This window comes from Ahaetulla prasina, chromosome 3 (genome assembly GCF_028640845.1).
Source record: "Ahaetulla prasina isolate Xishuangbanna chromosome 3, ASM2864084v1, whole genome shotgun sequence".
NCBI classification, from domain to species: Eukaryota; Metazoa; Chordata; class Lepidosauria; order Squamata; family Colubridae; genus Ahaetulla; species Ahaetulla prasina.
This window is the reverse complement of record NC_080541.1, coordinates 18,093,781-18,111,274: the sequence shown is the minus strand read 5'-3', so window position 1 is coordinate 18,111,274 and position 17,494 is coordinate 18,093,781. Positions and strand designations below refer to the sequence as shown.

The following is a 17,494-nucleotide window of genomic DNA, read 5'->3' as shown; positions in this document are numbered from 1 at the left end:
TTTTATTACCAAATAATAGGAAAAATAGGGAAGGGGAAAGAGTAAGGGAAAATTAAAGGAAAACGGGGAAAAAGAAAGAAAAGACCCTGACTTCCGACTCCTCACAGATTCTCAGAGATATGGGTTCCATCCAAGATCCATCCACCTTCCAGCTTGTTTTTTCATTAGTACCATTAACTAGAGGGTGGTATTTTTTTAGCTGTTACGATTTTTAGACAACTGGAAATCAGAAATTCTTGCTTTCTGCTCACCTGAGATTAACTTAGGCAATGTAGCAAGGAAGGAAGAGACACGACATACAGGTCAACTTTCCACAGTCTAATAATGTTGTAATAATTTGCCAGACTACAACTCCCATTAATCCCTGGGCAGGGCAGACATTTGACCATGAAGCATGGGATTAATGGGCAGTCACAGTTCAAACGTCTGGGGGAGAGTATGAGCAGGGGTGGGATTGAAAAATTTCAGCAACCGGTTCGCTGCCCAGTTGCAGGGTGGGGTGGGGGGGTGGCTACTCAGCCTCCTGCACCACGGCGGGGGGGCGGGGGGGGGCTTTTCACCTTCTCCAGGCTCCTGGTGCCTCCAGGAGGGAGAGAACGGCCTCCCCCAGGCACTGGAGGCCCTCCAGAGGCCGGAAATGGGCCCGTTTCTGGACTTCTGGTACTTCCAGTAGGCCTGCCGCCTCCCAGAACCTCCGTGCACAACCTGCACTTACCTGGCATCCAAAACGGCTTGCATGGAGACTCCGGGAGGGAGGGGCAGGCAGGGTTATCCAGTCCTTGAACAACCGGTTCGCTGCCCAGTTGCAGGGTGGGGTGGGGGGGTGGCCTACTCAGCCTCCTGCACCACGGCGGGGGGGCGGGGGGGGGCTTTTCACCTTCTCCAGGCTCCTGGTGCCTCCAGGAGGGAGAGAACGGCCTCCCCCAGGCACTGGAGGCCCTCCAGAGGCCGGAAATGGGCCCGTTTCTGGACTTCTGGTACTTCCAGTAGGCCCGTTTTCGCCCTCCCAGAACCTCCGTGCACAACCTGCACTTACCTGGCATCCAAAACGGCTTGCATGGAGACTCCGGGGAGGGGAGGGGCAGGCAGGGTTATCCAGTCCTTGGAACAACCGGTTCGGCGAACCAGATTAAAATGAACATCCGGTTCGCCCGAACTGGTCCGATCTGGCTGAATCCCACCCTTGCTTATGAGTCCTTTGCAGTCAAATCCAAGGCAAGCTTCAAAGAGAGGTTTTGAAGAGTCAAATAAATAATGGAGGAAAGATGCAACTCCATTAAAAGGCTCTTCCAGACTGAGAAGCCACCAATTATTGGGTGCTCCCTGCTCAATTAATAAACCGCTACAATATCCAGACCAGATCTCAGCATGTGGGTAAGATGAATGAAAGCAGCCCTTTGTATTAGCCTGGTGACCATTGCTAGTGTCAGGCATTTCCACTGACAGGCAGACATCAACTGAAACAGAGCTAATGTGGAAGCCAAGGTCTTGTTTCTAGTCCCAAAGGTGCTTTTTCAAGAAGCAACAAGTCCGGTTGCCTCTTGAAAAAAGCACCTTTGAGACAACCGTGGCCTGGATGACTGAGAATTTCCATCGAATGTCCATTGTTTCTAGGTTTGAAAGATGGATAAAATAACACTTCTTCTGAAGGTGGTTTTCCCACTGAAGGAGCTAATCGGAACCGCCCCATTGTATTTAAGGAGAGCTTCCTCACTTTTGTGAATTCCTCCCAAATTCCGTGTGTGTCCAATCACACTTGGCCAATACAAATTCCTTGTGTGTCCAATTACACTTGGCCAATAAAAAATTCTATTCTATTCTGTTCTGTTCTGCTAATTTGGATGTGATTTTAACTCAGACCGTTTCCCCTTCTTTACAGATGCCCCCAAGTTGGCTGCAACAACAAGGAAGTCAGGAAAGGAGACCTGGTACTCGATGAAGTCCTCAAAAGGATGATTGACGTTTGGAATAAACAGAGCCAGTGAACACAGTAGAGAGAGCCCCGGGCCCCAGCGGTTGTTACAACAAAGAACACGGGGCAGTAGACGAGTTCATCTGAGCCTAGGTTTTTTATTTTTCAGCTGGTTGTGTAAGAGATTGTTACCACAAGTATTTCAATAGCAGGCAAAGTTGAAGGTCTGACCTGTTGCTAAAAGCATTTTCTTGGAAGCTGCCAAGTGTAAAATGCCTTGCTTTGTTTACCTTTATGTAGATTTTTTAAAAAAAAACAACAACTGTATTCAGCTCCTGCATTTTGGAAATAAAACTATAGAAGCCATCTTTAGCCCCTTCATTTGGCAAGGAGAATTGTCCTGTATTTGTAATTGTCAAAGTCCTAGCGGACAACCATTTAGATATGAGCCAGCAGTGTGCAGCAGCTGCCAAAAAAGCTAACACGGTTCTGGGCTGCATAAACAGAGGGATAGAATCAAGATCACGTGAAGTGTTAGTGCCACTTTATAATGGCTTGGTAAGGCCACACTTGGAATATTGCATTCAATTTTGGTCGCCACGATGTAAAAAACATGTTGAGACTCTAGAAAGAGTGCAAAGAAGAGCAATAAAGATGATTAGGGGACTAGAGGCTAAAACATGAAGAATGGTGGCAGGAACTGGATATGTCTAGTTTAATGAAAAGAAGGACTAGGGGAGACATGATAGCAGTGTTCTAATATCTCAGGGGTTGCACAAAGAAGAGGGAGTCAAACTATTCTCCAAAACACCTGAGGGTAGAACAAGAAGCAATGGGTGGAAACTAATCAAGGAGAGAAGCAACTTAGAACTAAGGAGAAATTTCCTGACAGTTAGAACAATTAATAAATGGAACAACTTGCCTGCAGAAGTTGTGGAACACTGGAATTTTTTAAGAAAATGTTGGATAGCCATTTGTCTGAAATGGTGTAGAGTTTCTTGCCTGGGCAGGGGGTTGGACTAGAAGACCTCCAAAGTCCCTTCCAACTCTGTTATTATGTTATGTTATGTTAGTTACAGATAGTTCAAATTGCCGTTCCAATTCTCTGTGACAGAAGACAAGTGTACTATACTGTAAAATCTTAAATCATCATCATCTGGTAGATGCTTTTTCCCCGTGGGCAAGACATAATAAGCTATCATTTGAATTTTGGGAGCTATGTGATGGTAACGTGTCACTTTCTGTCAGTCCACTCCATCTCACAGAGGAAAGAAGCAGCATTAGGTATTTTCACTGCCCTCAGTTACTTATAAACTAATGAAAGATAAAGATACAGGTTTCCCTTGTCCAGTCAGGGAAACAACTCTAGGGGGGCAATGCTCATGTCCATTTCTTAGCCGTGGGAGCCAGCATTGTCCAAAGACATTTATGTGGACATGTAGCCAGCATGGATATACACCGAGGTGGATGAAACGCTGTTACTTTCCCAACAAAATGGTATCTATTTATCTACTCGCATTTGCATGCTTTCAAACTGCTAGGTGGGCAGGAGCTGCAGCAAGGGATGGGACGGGAGCTCACCCCATCACACGTTGCTCTGGTCTCGAACCCAGGCTGTCATCTTTCCAGCTGACAAGTTGAGCAGTTTTAACCACTGAGCCATCGTGCCCCCACTTCCCCACAAAGCAAGAAAGCCAGGTTAGAAATCTAATAACAAAGTAAAATAAATGTATTGATTTAGCCGCAGTAAATCGGATTCATGCTACTGAGCTAAGTCCTATTTGGTGATTTCTAAAACGCCATGGCTGTATTTACACAGTGTCCCTAAGTTTAAACTAACCTTATTATGACTTGGCTTGATGCATGAAGTAAGGAATGCATTGCCACCACCTGAGTAGAGATAGCAAGGTGTTAACAGGTAGTGAAAAAGGGAAATGTTAGCGAAGGAATGTTAGTAGCATTAAAGACAAATAAATACTTGATCCTTTCTTCCAAGAACAGAGCAGCTAAATCACCCAGTCTAGTTTCTCATTCTGATAAACCTTGTGAGACAGCCTCAGAGGGGAAGAAGTTGTTCAAGGAAGTTAGCTGTGGCAATACATGTCTACCTAGAAACAAGTTTTCAGGAGCTGCTACTCTAATCTTCTAGCCCAGAGGTATCAAGCTTGATTTCATTGAGGGCCACATCAGGGTTGTGTTTGACCTCGGGGAGCCAGGGTGGGCGTGGCCAGCTTGACGTCACTTGTGTTGGGGTGCCTGTGGTGGTACCCGAGCACTCTGCCAGCGAAAATGGGCTCCTGATCTCCGTTTTCAGCCGCGACAGCCTTGTTGTGCCTCGCTCGCCCCCCCACACAGCTGGGCCCTCTCATCTCCTGTTATCTCAGCCAGAGACTGATAGTACAGAAGAATGTCCTGGCATGCCTCCACCCCCCAGCCCTGGCACCATGCCCGGACAAACCGAGCAAACAAACCTCCCTCCGATAGCATGTGCGCCTGAAGCCAGCCACGAGCCGGGATTACCAACAGCTGGAGACGAAACGATGCAATGGATAGATCCACGCTTCCGGAGAATGGAGAGGCGACGTCAGCAAAAGGAAGGGAGGGGCAGGCCTGGATAAGTGCTGAGTCATGGAGCCACACCCCATGGCCTATATAAAGGATCTGCTTTCTGGCATTCTTTGAGTCAGGCAAAGTCTAATCTGGATTGCTGAAGTCACACCTTGGATTCCTGCCTGCCCTGAGGACTCTGATAGGACTTTGGCAGAGCCGCAGAGGCACGCTTGATACGGACTTCCCCGACCCGGCCGTCAGAGGAGGAGTGGGACACAACAGGCCTCCTGCAGTCCTTTGCCAGCGAAAATTGTGCTAGGGGATAGGTGGCGCATGCAGCCCTCCCGAGATCCCTTTTTGCTGGCAGAGGCACCACAGGCCGGTCCTTCACTGTTTCCAGGGTGGCCCTGGAACCAACGCCCAACGGCATGGATAAACAAGTAACTTACGACCGTTTTTCACACTTAACGACCGTTGCAGGATTCCCCATGGTCGTGCGATTTACATTTGGATGCTTTGACAGCTGACTCATATGACGGCTGCAGTGTCCTCGGGTCACGTCATCCTCTTTTGCAGGCCTTCTGACAACCCAAGTCAATGGGGAAACCAGGTTCACTTAACAACTGTGTTACTAATTTAAAAACTGCAGTGGTTCACTTAGTAAATGTGCCAAGGAAAGTCGTAAAATGGGGCAAAGCTCACTTAATAAATTTCTGACTTAGCAACAGAAATTTTGGGCTCAGTTGTGGTCGTAAGTTGAGGACTACCTATATTGAATACAGACTTATGGGGAGTGTATGTGTGTGTGTGTGTGTGTGTGAGAGAGAGAGAGAGAGAGAGATCGTGCGCGAAAGATATCTCTCTCTATGTCTCTCTCCCTGCCTCTCCCTCTCCCTCTCCATCCATCTATCCACTCACCCACATCTATCTATTTATCTATCTATCTATCTGATCTACCTATATCTATCTGTTATCTATCTATCTATCCGATCGATCGATCTCTATCTATCATCTATATCTATCTATCTAGCTCTATCTTTCTATCTATCATCTATCATCTGTATCTATCCATCTATCTCTATCTTTCTATCTATCTATCTATCTATCTATCTATCTATCTATCTATCTATCATCTATCTATGTAAACATATGCGTGTTTATGCGTGTATATATTCATTTTGTTCAATGTGCTTCTCAGAAAGACTGCCTGGACAAATCCCTACAATTTTCTTGGAAAGGTTTTTCGGAAGTGGTTTTCTATTTCCTCATTTCTAAAACCGAGAAAAGTGACCGGCCCTAGGTCACCCAGCTGGCTTTGTACCTAAGGCGGGAATAGAACTCACAGTTTCCCAGTTTCTAGCCTGATGCCTTAACCACCATATATACCAGACTGGCTGCTCTCAGAGCACAGATAGGACAGAACTATGAGCTCTTTACGCAAGGTCTGAAGAATTTAGTCAGCTTTTCTACAGAGTAGTGATGCTGCTGACCACAACAACCTTTTGAAATCAACACATAGTCAGAGAAGAGGAAATAGCGGTATTAAAGCTACTAGAAGGTGAGCTATTCTTCTTTCCGAAATTCTCCAGTTGATCTTGGAAACAAGTTAGAATTAGCGATTGTGTCTGTGTTTCATCGTTTAAAAAGAGCCAAACTCTGTGTGTAATATATTCACACATACTCAAATGGGAAGAGGGGGAAATTTTGGATCGTATCTGGCTCTCTTAGATGAGGAGGGTAATTATTGCACGGGCTTTCCATGAATAATTTACAATAAGAACTGAATAATATTTTTTGTCATGCAGGCAGGACTGAGTTACGTGGCTCTATGCTTAAATTGATGTAAGGCAACTATATCTAAAGACAATGTGTCTATGTTAGAACCACTTGTTTATCCAGATCAGGGGTCCCCAACCTTTCGGACCTCAGGGACCACTAAGTTCATAATTTTAAATCCTGCGAACCACTAATATGATCTGCCTAATGACCGGCTGGGTGGCCGTGGCTAAATGGGCATATGACTGGGTGGGCATGGCCAACTTGTCTCCCCACCTGGGCTGCTTAGGGCACCAACAGGAAGCAGTTGTTGGAGCTAAGCGGCCACCATGAGAACGAGTTGGCAAAATAGCTCAGTTCAATTACAAGCTAGATGGAAACTAGATCAAAAAATAGGTGTTAAGCAAACTGAGGATAATTTGTTAAAACAAATGAGAGATCAAGGCCAACAGCATATTAAGAGGTTGTATAGTGTATTAGTAGAAATAGACTCAGAGACTGAACTGGTTAAGGATTGTATGATTAAGTGGGCACAAAATTTTCAGCAACCGATAATGTTGGAAACTTGGGAAAGAATTTGGGTGAGGAATGTGAAATTTACACAAGCGCAAAATATGAGAGAAAATTTTATAAGATGTTTTATAGATGGCATTTAGACCCCAAAAAGTTGTCATGTATGTATTCTAATGTACAGGCTAAATGTTGGAGATGCGATTGTGAAGATGCCACTTATTACCATATATGGTGGACTTGTAAAAAAGTTAAAGCATTTTGGATTAAAGTATGGTGGATCATGCAGAATATTTTGAAAAAGAAGATTAAGTTTACTCCGCAGTTCTAGGAATAATTATGGACTGTACAGTTATAGAGACTAAATTGATTTTGAACTTAATAACAGCCGCAAGACTTTTGATTGCTCAATATTGGAAGAAAGAAGAATTACCTACAATTGAAGAATGGACACTTAAAGTATCAAATCTGGCAGAAATGGCAAAAATCTCTGCTTATTTGAAAGACTATACACAAGAAAAATATATTTTAGAATGGAAAATGTGGATTGATTATATTCAGAATAAGTATCAGATAAAAAAATATCGAATAGCATATGAGTAAATTTAGGAAATATTTTGTATTAGATATATTTTGAAGGAGAGGGGAATTGAGAGTGTGATTAAGTGTGGAGAGACTAGAGGTTATAATTTAGGAATTATTTTAGATTATGATTGTTAGTTTTGATACCCTGCATTTTGTTCTGGGAAGTCGGGGTGGGGAGCGGGGGTATGGGGAGGGAATTGGGGTTGAGGCTAGAGATGGAGTGATGGTGAATGTACAGGGATTATTGAAGATGTATAAATATAATTAATGTAGGGTCGGGTCTGCCCAGTTACCATTTTAGAACGGTGAGGAGGGAGAAAAGAGAGAGTAGGAGGTAGGAAAGAGGAGAAGAGGAAGGAAGAGGGGTAGAAGAGGGAGAAGGAAGGTATAGGGTGGAGGGAGGAGAGGATGTAGATAAGAGAAGGAGAGGAAGGTTTGGAAAGAAGGCAGAAGAAGGTAGAAGAGGGAAGAGAGTTAAAAAGGGGGGTGGTGACTGGGCAAGCCCGACTAATTGTATATAATTGTACATTGGATGAATTATTTGATATGAATGTAAAAATAAAACTTTTTTATAAAAAGAAAATAGCTCAGTTCAAATTGGGTCGAACTGAGAAGGAGGCTCAGCAGAAGCACCTCACTGAGGACTAGGAACATATGCTCTCCAAATAGAGGGAAGTCCTGCGGCCAGGTACCGGCGCCTGGAGGCTCAGTGGGCTGAGATGGTCAGCCAGTTCCAGGCCATGATGCAGTCCCACTGGAACAAGGCCCTCCGGCTCTTCGCCACTAGCAGCGCTTCCCTCCAGCCTTCACCCAAAGCCCCCCACCAGGAGGCTGAAGCAGACCCCAAGTCAGAATTTCTGCCCTCCTCCAACCCACACAAAAAGTCCCCAAAGGGGGACACTCTGCAGGAACACAACTGTTCATTGCACATATGCCGCCCAGGGGCCGTAGTTTGAGGACCCCTAATTTACTGCAATATAAAAAATGCAAATAATTTTTCTGCTGGCCACCAAAATTTTCTCGCAGACCACCAGTGGTCCACGGACCACCAGTTCGTGACCACTGATCCAGATCATTTATAGATTTTGTGGCTGCATTTTCTAAGCTTGATTCATTTTCACATCAGTTAGGTTTTTGTGTCTTACTCTGTTTTGCAAACCCATCCCTTGGCTTCAGTCAGTTCGGACCGATTCACCCAAATTGGTAGCGGAAATCGCGGGTGGGCCCACCCCTCGTCCTGGCTCTGTACCATCCTATTTAGCACGTTTTTGAAGCCGGGCACATGCACGGAAGGTACGCACGCTAGTAAAGCACATGCATGGAAGGCCACGCACACATTTGCGAACCAGTAGGGAAAGTAAGTCAATACCACCCCTGCTTGGCTTCAAACTGTACTATATTATCTGAACTGAGCTGTGGGTCTAGGTTCGCACGTCATACAAAGACACAAGACATGGTTTGGATTTGATTTAACATCCTGTATGAACTGAGAAAAATCAGCCATCAACAGATATATCAAGATAAATACCATCCACATACCATTCAAAAAGGTAAAAATGAAACAAAAAAACCAAAACACCTCCTCACCAGCAATCAACACCCACGTAAGCAAAGATTAACACCAAGATTAATATTAGACCAACAATCAAGCAGTGAACTACTCAGTCAAGGAATTACCAACATAATCAAACTGTAACCAACAATCCGATCAAGGAACATTCCCAGCAAGGAACATGAAAGGGCAAGTCAACTGTATATAAACAGTGAGCAAATCTCATTCCCTTCTAGCACTGTTGATGTTACTTAGTTGGGTAACAAAATGTCTGCAAGAAAACAACAAAGCTCAGAGAACACCAAGCAGCCCTCTGTAAGAATTCTGTCACTGCTGTTTGCAAACCTTTTTTGCAAAGGGTTTTAATCAAAACTTGCTAATGCCAGCCGATTTGGTGAATCATATATGAACAAGTCATGACTTGGTCATGATTTTGTGAACAGGATCATCACCAAGAGGGAAAAAAGGAATCAGGGAGGTAGGAAAAATAAATTCAAGTAATCCTTTTTAATACATCATAAAAGTGACAACAACAGATGAGCTAGTTCTAGGAAGCAAAGACAGAAATGGAAAGTGGGTTTAGCCCTACTTCTTCCACTTACTATGGACTTCTTTTAAAAGCACCTTTGTTGCTTCTCTTGAACCTAACAAGAAGACAAATGGCAAGGCTGCTTGAAGAATGCCAGCAAAAGGGTTGCATTTAGGAGAAGACAACCAAGGCTATTTCATCATTGACCTGTGCACTGGACAGAAACTATTGCCACATAATTATCTCACCTTTACTTCATCCTTGCTTTCAGTTAAACAACATCTGAAAAAGTTATGAAACCTAAACTTAGCAGCAAGAAGCCAAGGCCAGTGGGTGGAGCAATTCAAGCCATTTTGTGTTCTGTTGCGAATTTCGTTGCACAAGAACTCAAAAGAAATTTGACTTATATTTATATGCTCTTGGAGATACTTAGCTCCTCAGGATTGCTACTGAAACTTGAACATCACTTGAGACATCTAAGCATCCATCTATCAAGTTCCTACACTAGAAGTTAAATGTCTATGGAGATTCTCAGTCATCCAAGTCATAGTTGTAAGTCAAGAACTACCTGTAATAGAATTGCTCAAAATATATATTTTGGTAGCAATTGGAAGTTGTATTGAAGATTGAGGGGGGCTATATGTGGCCCCATGACCGGGTTCACATGACACTCTAAACCAGAGTGTATACACCTAAGACAAATTCCTTGTGTCTCCAATCACACTTGGCCAATAAAGAATTCTATTCTATTCTATTCTATTCTATTCTATTCTATTCTATTCTATTCTATTCTATTCTATTCTATTCTATTCTACTCTACTCTACTCTACTCTACTCTACTCTACTCTACTCTACTCTACTCTAGTCTACTCTACTCTACTCCACTCCACTCTATTCTTAGTGAAAACTCAGTCTTGCTGGTTCTCTGAAACAGCTTATGATTTCTATTCGGTCCCCTTGATTCCAGCTTCTAGTCTTCATAAAACTCCAAATCCAAGAAGTGATGGAAAATATGTCTGCAAATTGGGGTTGCCCCGAAAGATTTCCTCCATAAAACTGAGGTGTTTCCAAATAAGATTTGCCCGGATTTAAAAAAAGAAGGAAGGGACCAAATATACTGACTCAAGTCTTTTCACTCGTGTGATCTAATTTGGAGGTGGCCAGGGTGGGGGGAACAAAGTTGAATGGGAATATGAAAAGTTTGACTCGCAAGTTTCCTATAGCAAAAACAAAGCAGGCTTTCAGGCAACAACTAAGTCAGGAGATGGGTTTTCATGAGACCTTGGCTGAGGCCCTCTGCTGTGCTGGCACAAATCTCTCCCCCCCCCACCATTACTTGTAGACATAATGAATGCCCGACAGCCTGCAGAACAGAGGTGCCTCCCTTGGCTTTCCATGGGAGCAGTCCTGTTCCCTCTGGGCATTGCAACCACTTCCTGTCACTGGATATTCACGCTTCGGCCCACAGGATGTGTGTGTGGGGGGAGAGAGAGACTGGTGGGACTTTGGGTTGGGTTGGGTTAAGGATACAGCATGATAGCAATAGCACTTAGACCCATGATGGCGAACTTATAGTACGTGTGCCACAGATGGCACGCAGAGCCGTTTCTGAGGACACGTGAGCCGTCGCTCCGGTTCAGCTCCCCCGCGCATGCACGCATCCCAATGGTGGGATTCAAAAATTTTTTACTACCGGTTCTGTGGGCATGGCTTGGTGGGTGTGGCAGGGGAAGGATGCTGTAAAATCTCCATTCCCTCCCCACTCCAGGGGAAGGATACTGCAAAATCTCCATTTCCTCCCGATCAGCTGGGAACCGGGAGGCAGAGAATAGATGGGGGTGGGGCCAGTCAGAGGTGGTATTTACCAGTTCTCCGAACTACTCAAAATTTCCACGGTGGGTGGGAAGCATTTTTGACCTGCCTGGGCTCCGGAGGCTTTCTTTGAGCCTCCGGGAGGGCAAAAATAGCCTCCCCAGGCTCCAGAGGCCCTCTGGAAGCCAGAAATGGGCCCGCTTCCAGCCTTCCCAAACTTCCGATAGGCCCATTTTTCGCCCTTCCCTAACCTCCGCACGTGCCCTGCACTTACCTGCATCCAAAACGGGCCGCCTGGGGACTCCTGGGAGGGGCGGGGTGGGCGGGGCCAGCCAGGAGTGGGATTTGGGGGTTGTCTGAACTGCACAGAATCTTAGCTAGGGGTTCTCCCGAACTCCTGCGAACCCCATCAGCCCATCCCTGGTCTTTTTTTTCAGTGCCATTGCAACCTCAAACGGTCGCTAAACAAATGGTTCCAAACAGTCACTAAATGAGGACTACCTGCAGTCACAAAGCAGCAGCTTACAAGCAACTCTGATCCGATTGTCTAGTAGTTTCTAACACAGCCCCCCTTCCTTCAGTCCTCCCCATGCCACCCCCGCCCCCCTGAGGCAAAAAGTCACATTTCTCAATAAAGAAAAATGTAACCTGCAGCCACTTTAGGAAACACAATGGGGTCTTTGCAACAAACATGTTGTTTTTCAACATACCGAGGGTGGAGGGGATTAAAATTAATTTTTAAAAATGGCTTAATTTTTTTTTTTAGACAAGTACTTTGGTCAGGTACAGGTAGTCCTCAACTTACGACCACAACGGAGCCCAAAATTGATGTTGCTAAATGTAGAAATTTCTTAAGTGAGTTTTTCCTCATGTTACAACTTTCCTCTCCACATTTGTTAAGTGAATCACTGCAGTTGTTAAATTAGTAACACAGTTGTTAAGCGAATCTGGTTTCCCCATTGACTTTGCTTGCCAGAAGGTCGCAAAAGGGGATCGCGTGACCCCGGGACGCTGCAACCATCATAAATGCGAGTCAGCTATCGAGCATCCGAATGTAAATCACGTGACCATAGGGATGCTGCAACGGTCATTAAGTGTGAAAAACGGTCATAATTCACTTTTTTTTCAGAGCCGTTGTAATTTCAGTCACTAAGTGAACTTTTATGAGAATTACTCATACTGAATCCATTTCTTCCAAAGGCCTTCAGTGTTTATACGAAGCTGTTGGGGGAAGAAACAATCTCGAAAAATAGATGATACTGTCTGCTTTTTAATTAATTCCTTTGAAGTTATTTTGGTATAGTAGGAGTCACAAACTTCATACAAAAAAAAAATAATAAAAAATCTCGGGACAAGCCACAGAAGCATTCCCTGTTGAAATAAAGTGGCTTTTTTGGAAATTGTCCCTAGTCTACACAACCGGATCATTTGCCCTGTCTTTCAGGCACCCTGGGAAAAATGCCAGCAAGGGTTTAAGACAGCTGGAACATGCAGGCGGCTTATAGCATCCACCGTATCTTATCTATGATGTGCTGGTGGAAATACTTTCATGCTAGTGAAAACTCCTGTATCAGAGGTGACCATTTCTGTTGCTGGGGAAAATTACCATTACCACCACCACCTCCTCCTCCTCCTCCTCCTCCTCCCCCTTCTCCTCCTCCTCCTCTTCCTCCTCCTTCTTCTTCTTGTTATTTTATTTACACAAAATAACAGTATACACAGCAAACGAGATAATTATGCTGGATTTCGTATCACAGATCACTAGTCGAACACTTCCCAAGGGTTTAGGACTGCGTGATGTGTTGGCGAATTATGCAAGCAGATCCCAGTAAGATGGCCTTCTGCAGCTGTCCAATGGTGATCTTGTCAGCGCCGATCGTTTTTAAGTGCTTGCCTAGGTCTTTAGGCACAGCTCCCAGTGTGCTGAGTACCACTGGAACCACCTGCACTATTTTATGCCAGAGTCTCTGCGGTTCGATTCTCAAATCTTGATATCTGGTGACTTTTTCAAGTTGTTTCTCATCGATTCTGCTGTCACCACATATAGCAATGTTGACTATCCACACTTTTTTCTTTTCCACAATCGTGATATCCGGGATATTGTGTTCCAAAACTTTATCAGTCTGTATTCAGAAATCCCACAGTAGTTTTGCATGCTCATTTTCAAATAATCATAATCATAATCATAATCATAATAATTTCATTAAATATGAAACTCAGTCAACTGAACATTCAAAAATGCATCACAAATACCACCACCACCATCTTCATCATCATTAATTTTACCACCTCTCCCCCTTAACAGTCTACAATTTTGTCTTGGGAGAAAATGGGCTGTGAAAGCCCCTTTTTCCCAGCAGATCATAATGTTCCAGTAGTGACACATGTCAGAAAGCATCTTTTCTTCCCCTCTTCCCGGCATTTCATGTCCAGCGCACAAAACAATTTCTAATGGCGCCCATTGAATCATGGCTCGAGTTAAGCCCCTTTTTAAAAGGCCATAAGAGCATCAACATCCGTCATAAAACTTGAAACAAATGGCAAAAATGACCTCTATTGGAGGGGTTCTACTCTCTTTTCTACTCTCTCTTTTTCCTTCCTTCCTTCCTTCCTTCCTTCCTTCCTTCCTTCCTTCCTTCCTTCCTTCCTTCCTTCCTTCCTCCCTCCCCTTCTCTTCCCCAATCCTTTCCTCCCCTCCCTCCCTCTTTCCTTCCTTCCCTTCTCTTCCCTCCCTCCCTTACTTCCTCACTTCCTTTCTCCCCTTCTTTTCTCACATTCTTTCCTCCCTCCTCCTCCTTCCTTCCTCCTCCTCCTTCTCTTCCCCTTCATCCATTCCTCCTTCTTCCCTCCTCCTCCCTTCTTTTCCCCATCCTCCCTCCTCCCTCTTTCCTTCCTTCCTTCCTCCCTCCCTCCTCCCTCACTTCCTCACTTCCTTCCTCCTCCTCTTTCCTTCCTCCTTCCTCCCTTCCTTCCTCCTTCCTTCCTCCTTCTCTTCCCTCTTTTCCCCATCCTCCCTCCTCCCTCTTTCCTTCCTTCCTTCCCTCTCCTCACTTCCTCACTTCCTTCCTCCCTTCTCTTCCCCTTCATCCATTCCTCCTTCTCTTCCCTCCTCCCTCCCTCCTTCCTCCTCCTCCTCTCTTCCCTTCTCTTCCCTCCATCCTTCCTCCCTTCTTCCCTCCCTCCTCCCCTTCTTTTCCCCATCCTCCCTCCTCCCTCTTTCCTTCCTTCCTTCCTCCCTCCCTCCTCCTCCTCACTTCCTTCCTCCCCTTCTTTTCTCACATCCTTTCCTCCCCTTCCTTCCTCCTTTCCCTTCCTCCCCTTCTCTTCCCCTCTTTTCCCCATCCTCCCCTCCCTCCCTCTGTCACTCTCTGAGGGGGGGTGGGAAGGAGGGAGGGAGAATTCTTCCCACCATGAGTCATCCTAGCAGTTTGCTGTCAGTTTTCTTTGCTACCACACAAGCAATGAAGCAACTTGTCACTCTCTCGTCAGGGGAAACCCAAACACTTTCTGCCGTCCTGTAGTAGCTCCGCTCCTACTTCCAGTGTATTTTGTGAAATGACTTTGACAGCGTGAAAAGGAAAAAAAAAAATCGGGAGAATCAGGATTTTCTGTAAAACGTTTTTAGTTGAAAGACTGAGCTGTTGAAAGTTGAAAGTTTCAGGCTGCTTCCCCCGTACCAGGCCTCATCGGACCATCCGTGTGATTGAATCTCGACATTTATGGATGCTGACTCAAGACGGGGTGCTGTGGTTCCTATCCACCCCCAATCCCCAGCACATAAACGTTCCCTAATGTACAGAATTGAGTCTTCAGGATGTTCTCAGTCAGTCTTTTGCCTTTGAATTCCTTTCAAATGCTCAAACTTTCCATCAATCAGAGGTTTCTCTGAGTTGCACTCTCAGCTCTCGGAGTGGGTGGTGGTGTACCAGGTGAGGTGTGAATGCCTCAGACTGCTAGTGTAACACAGATTGCTCTACAGATAATCCTCGATGTACAATCATTTCCTTTTTTAAAAATGATTTATACATTTTTCTTTAACATATAAGTATTTAATAAACAGTATATTGTCTGGGTCATTTTAAGTAAAGGTAAAAGTTCCCCTTGCACATTCTTTCCTCCCTTCTCTTCCCTCTTCCCGGCATTTCATGTCCAGCGCACCAAACAATTTCTAATGGCGCCCATTGAATCATGGCTCGAGTTAAGCCCCTTTTTTAAAGGCCATAAGAGCATCAACATCCGTCATAAAACTTGAAACAAATGGCAAAAATGACCTCTATTGGAGGGGTTCTACTCTCTTTTCTACTCTCTCTTTTTCCTTCCTTCCTTCCTTCCTTCCTTCCTTCCTTCCTTCCTTCCTTCCTTCCTTCCTTCCTTCCTTCCTTCCTCCCCTTCTCTTCCCCAATCCTTTCTTCCCCTCCCTCCCTCCCTCTTTCCTTCCTTCCCTTCTCTTCCCTCCCTCCCTTACTTCCTCACTTCCTTTCTCCCCTTCTTTTCTCACATTCTTTCCTCCCCTCCCTCCCTCCTTTCCCTTTCTCCCTCTCTCCCATTCTCTTCCCCCTTCATCCATTCCTCCCCTTCTTCCCTCCCTCCCCTCCCCTTCTTTTCCCCATCCTCCCCTCCCTCCCTCTTTCCATCCTTCCCTTCCCTCCCCTCCCCTCCCTCCCTCACTTCCTCACTTCCTTCCTCCCCTTCTTTTCTCACATCCTTTCCTCCCCTTCCTTCCTCCTTTCCCTTCCTCCCCTTCTCTTCCCCTCTTTTCCCCCTCCTCCCCTCCCTCCCTCTTTCCTTCCTTCCTTCCTCCTCCTCCCTCCTCCTCCCTCACTTCCTTTCTCCCTTCTTTTCTCACATTCTTTCCTCCTCCTCCTCTCTTCCCTTCTCTTCCCCTCCATCCTTCCTCCCTTCTTCCCTCCTCCCCTTCCCTTCTTTTCCCCATCCTCCCTCCTCCTCTTTCCTTCCTTCCTTCCTCCTCCCTCCTCCTCACTTCCTCACTTCCTTCCTCCTTCCTTCCTCCTCCTCCTTCCTCCCTTCCTTCCTCCTTCCTCCTCCTTCTCTTCCCTCTTTTCCCCATCCTCCCCTCCCTCCCTCTTTCCTTCCTTCCCTTCCCTCCCCTCCCCTCCTCTCCCTCCCTCACTTCCTTCCTCCCCTTCTTTTCTCACATCCTTTCCTCCCCTTCCTTCCTCCTTTCCCTTCCTCCCCTTCTCTTCCCCTCTTTTCCCCATCCTCCCCTCCCACCCTCTGTCACTCTCTGAGGGGGGGGGGAAAGGAGGGAGGGAGAATTCTTCCCACCATGAGTCATCCTAGCAGTTTGCTGTCAGTTTTCTTTGCTACCACACAAGCAATGAAGCAACTTGTCGCTCTCTCGTCAGGGGAAACCCAAATACTTTCTGCCGTCCTGTAGTAGCTCCGCTCCTACTTCCAGTGTATTTTGTGAAATGACTTTGACAGCGTGAAAAGGAAAAAAAAAAAATCGGGAGAATCAGGATTTTCTGTAAAACGTTTTTAGTTGAAAGACTGAGCTGTTGAAAGTTGAAAGTTTCAGGCTGTTTCCCCCGTACCAGGCCTCATCGGACCATCCGTGTGATTGAATCTCGACATTTATGGATGCTGACTCAAGACGGGGTGCTGTGGTTCCTATCCACCCCCAATCCCCGGCACATAAACGTTCCCTAATGTACAGAATTGAGTCTTCAGGATGTTCTCAGTCAGTCTTTTGCCTTTGAATTCCTTTCAAATGCTCAAACTTTCCATCAATCAGAGGTTTCTCTGAGTTGCACTCTCAGCTCTCGGAGTGGGTGGTGGTGTACCAGGTGAGGTGTGAATGCCTCAGACTGCTAGTGTAACACAGATTGCTCTACAGATAATCCTCGATGTACAATCATTTCCTTTTTTAAAAATGATTTATACATTTTTCTTTAACATATAAGTATTTAATAAACAGTATATTGTCTGGGTCATTTTAAGTAAAGGTAAAAGTTCCCCTTGCACATACGTGCTAGTCATTACCGACTCTACAGGGCGGTGCTCATCTCTGTTTCAAAGCCGAAGAGCCAGCGCTGTCCAAAGACATCTCCGTGGTCATGTGGCCAGCATGACTCAACGCCAAAGGCGCAAGGAACGCTGTTACCTTCCCACCAAAGGTGGTCTCTATTTTTTCTACTTGCATTTTTACGTGCTTTTGAAACTGCTAGGTTGGCAGAAGCTGGGACAAGTAACGGGAGCTCACCCCGTTACACAGCAGCACTAGGATTCAAGCCGCCGAGCTGCCGAC

The 17,494-nt window shown here is 45.5% G+C and overlaps 1 protein-coding gene across 1 annotated transcript in view; it reads left to right on the top strand.

Annotated features, from left to right (window-relative positions):
- Nucleotides 1-2,278, top strand: part of NSMCE2 (NSE2 (MMS21) homolog, SMC5-SMC6 complex SUMO ligase) — a 294,893-nt gene extending 292,615 nt beyond the window's left edge. The window contains exon 7 of the mRNA XM_058179139.1: nucleotides 1,880-2,278. Within this exon, the coding sequence (XP_058035122.1) occupies nucleotides 1,880-1,985 (106 nt within the window). The 3' untranslated portion in view covers nucleotides 1,986-2,278. The remainder of the gene's footprint in view (nucleotides 1-1,879) is intronic.
- The last annotated feature ends 15,216 nt before the right edge of the window (nucleotides 2,279-17,494 follow it).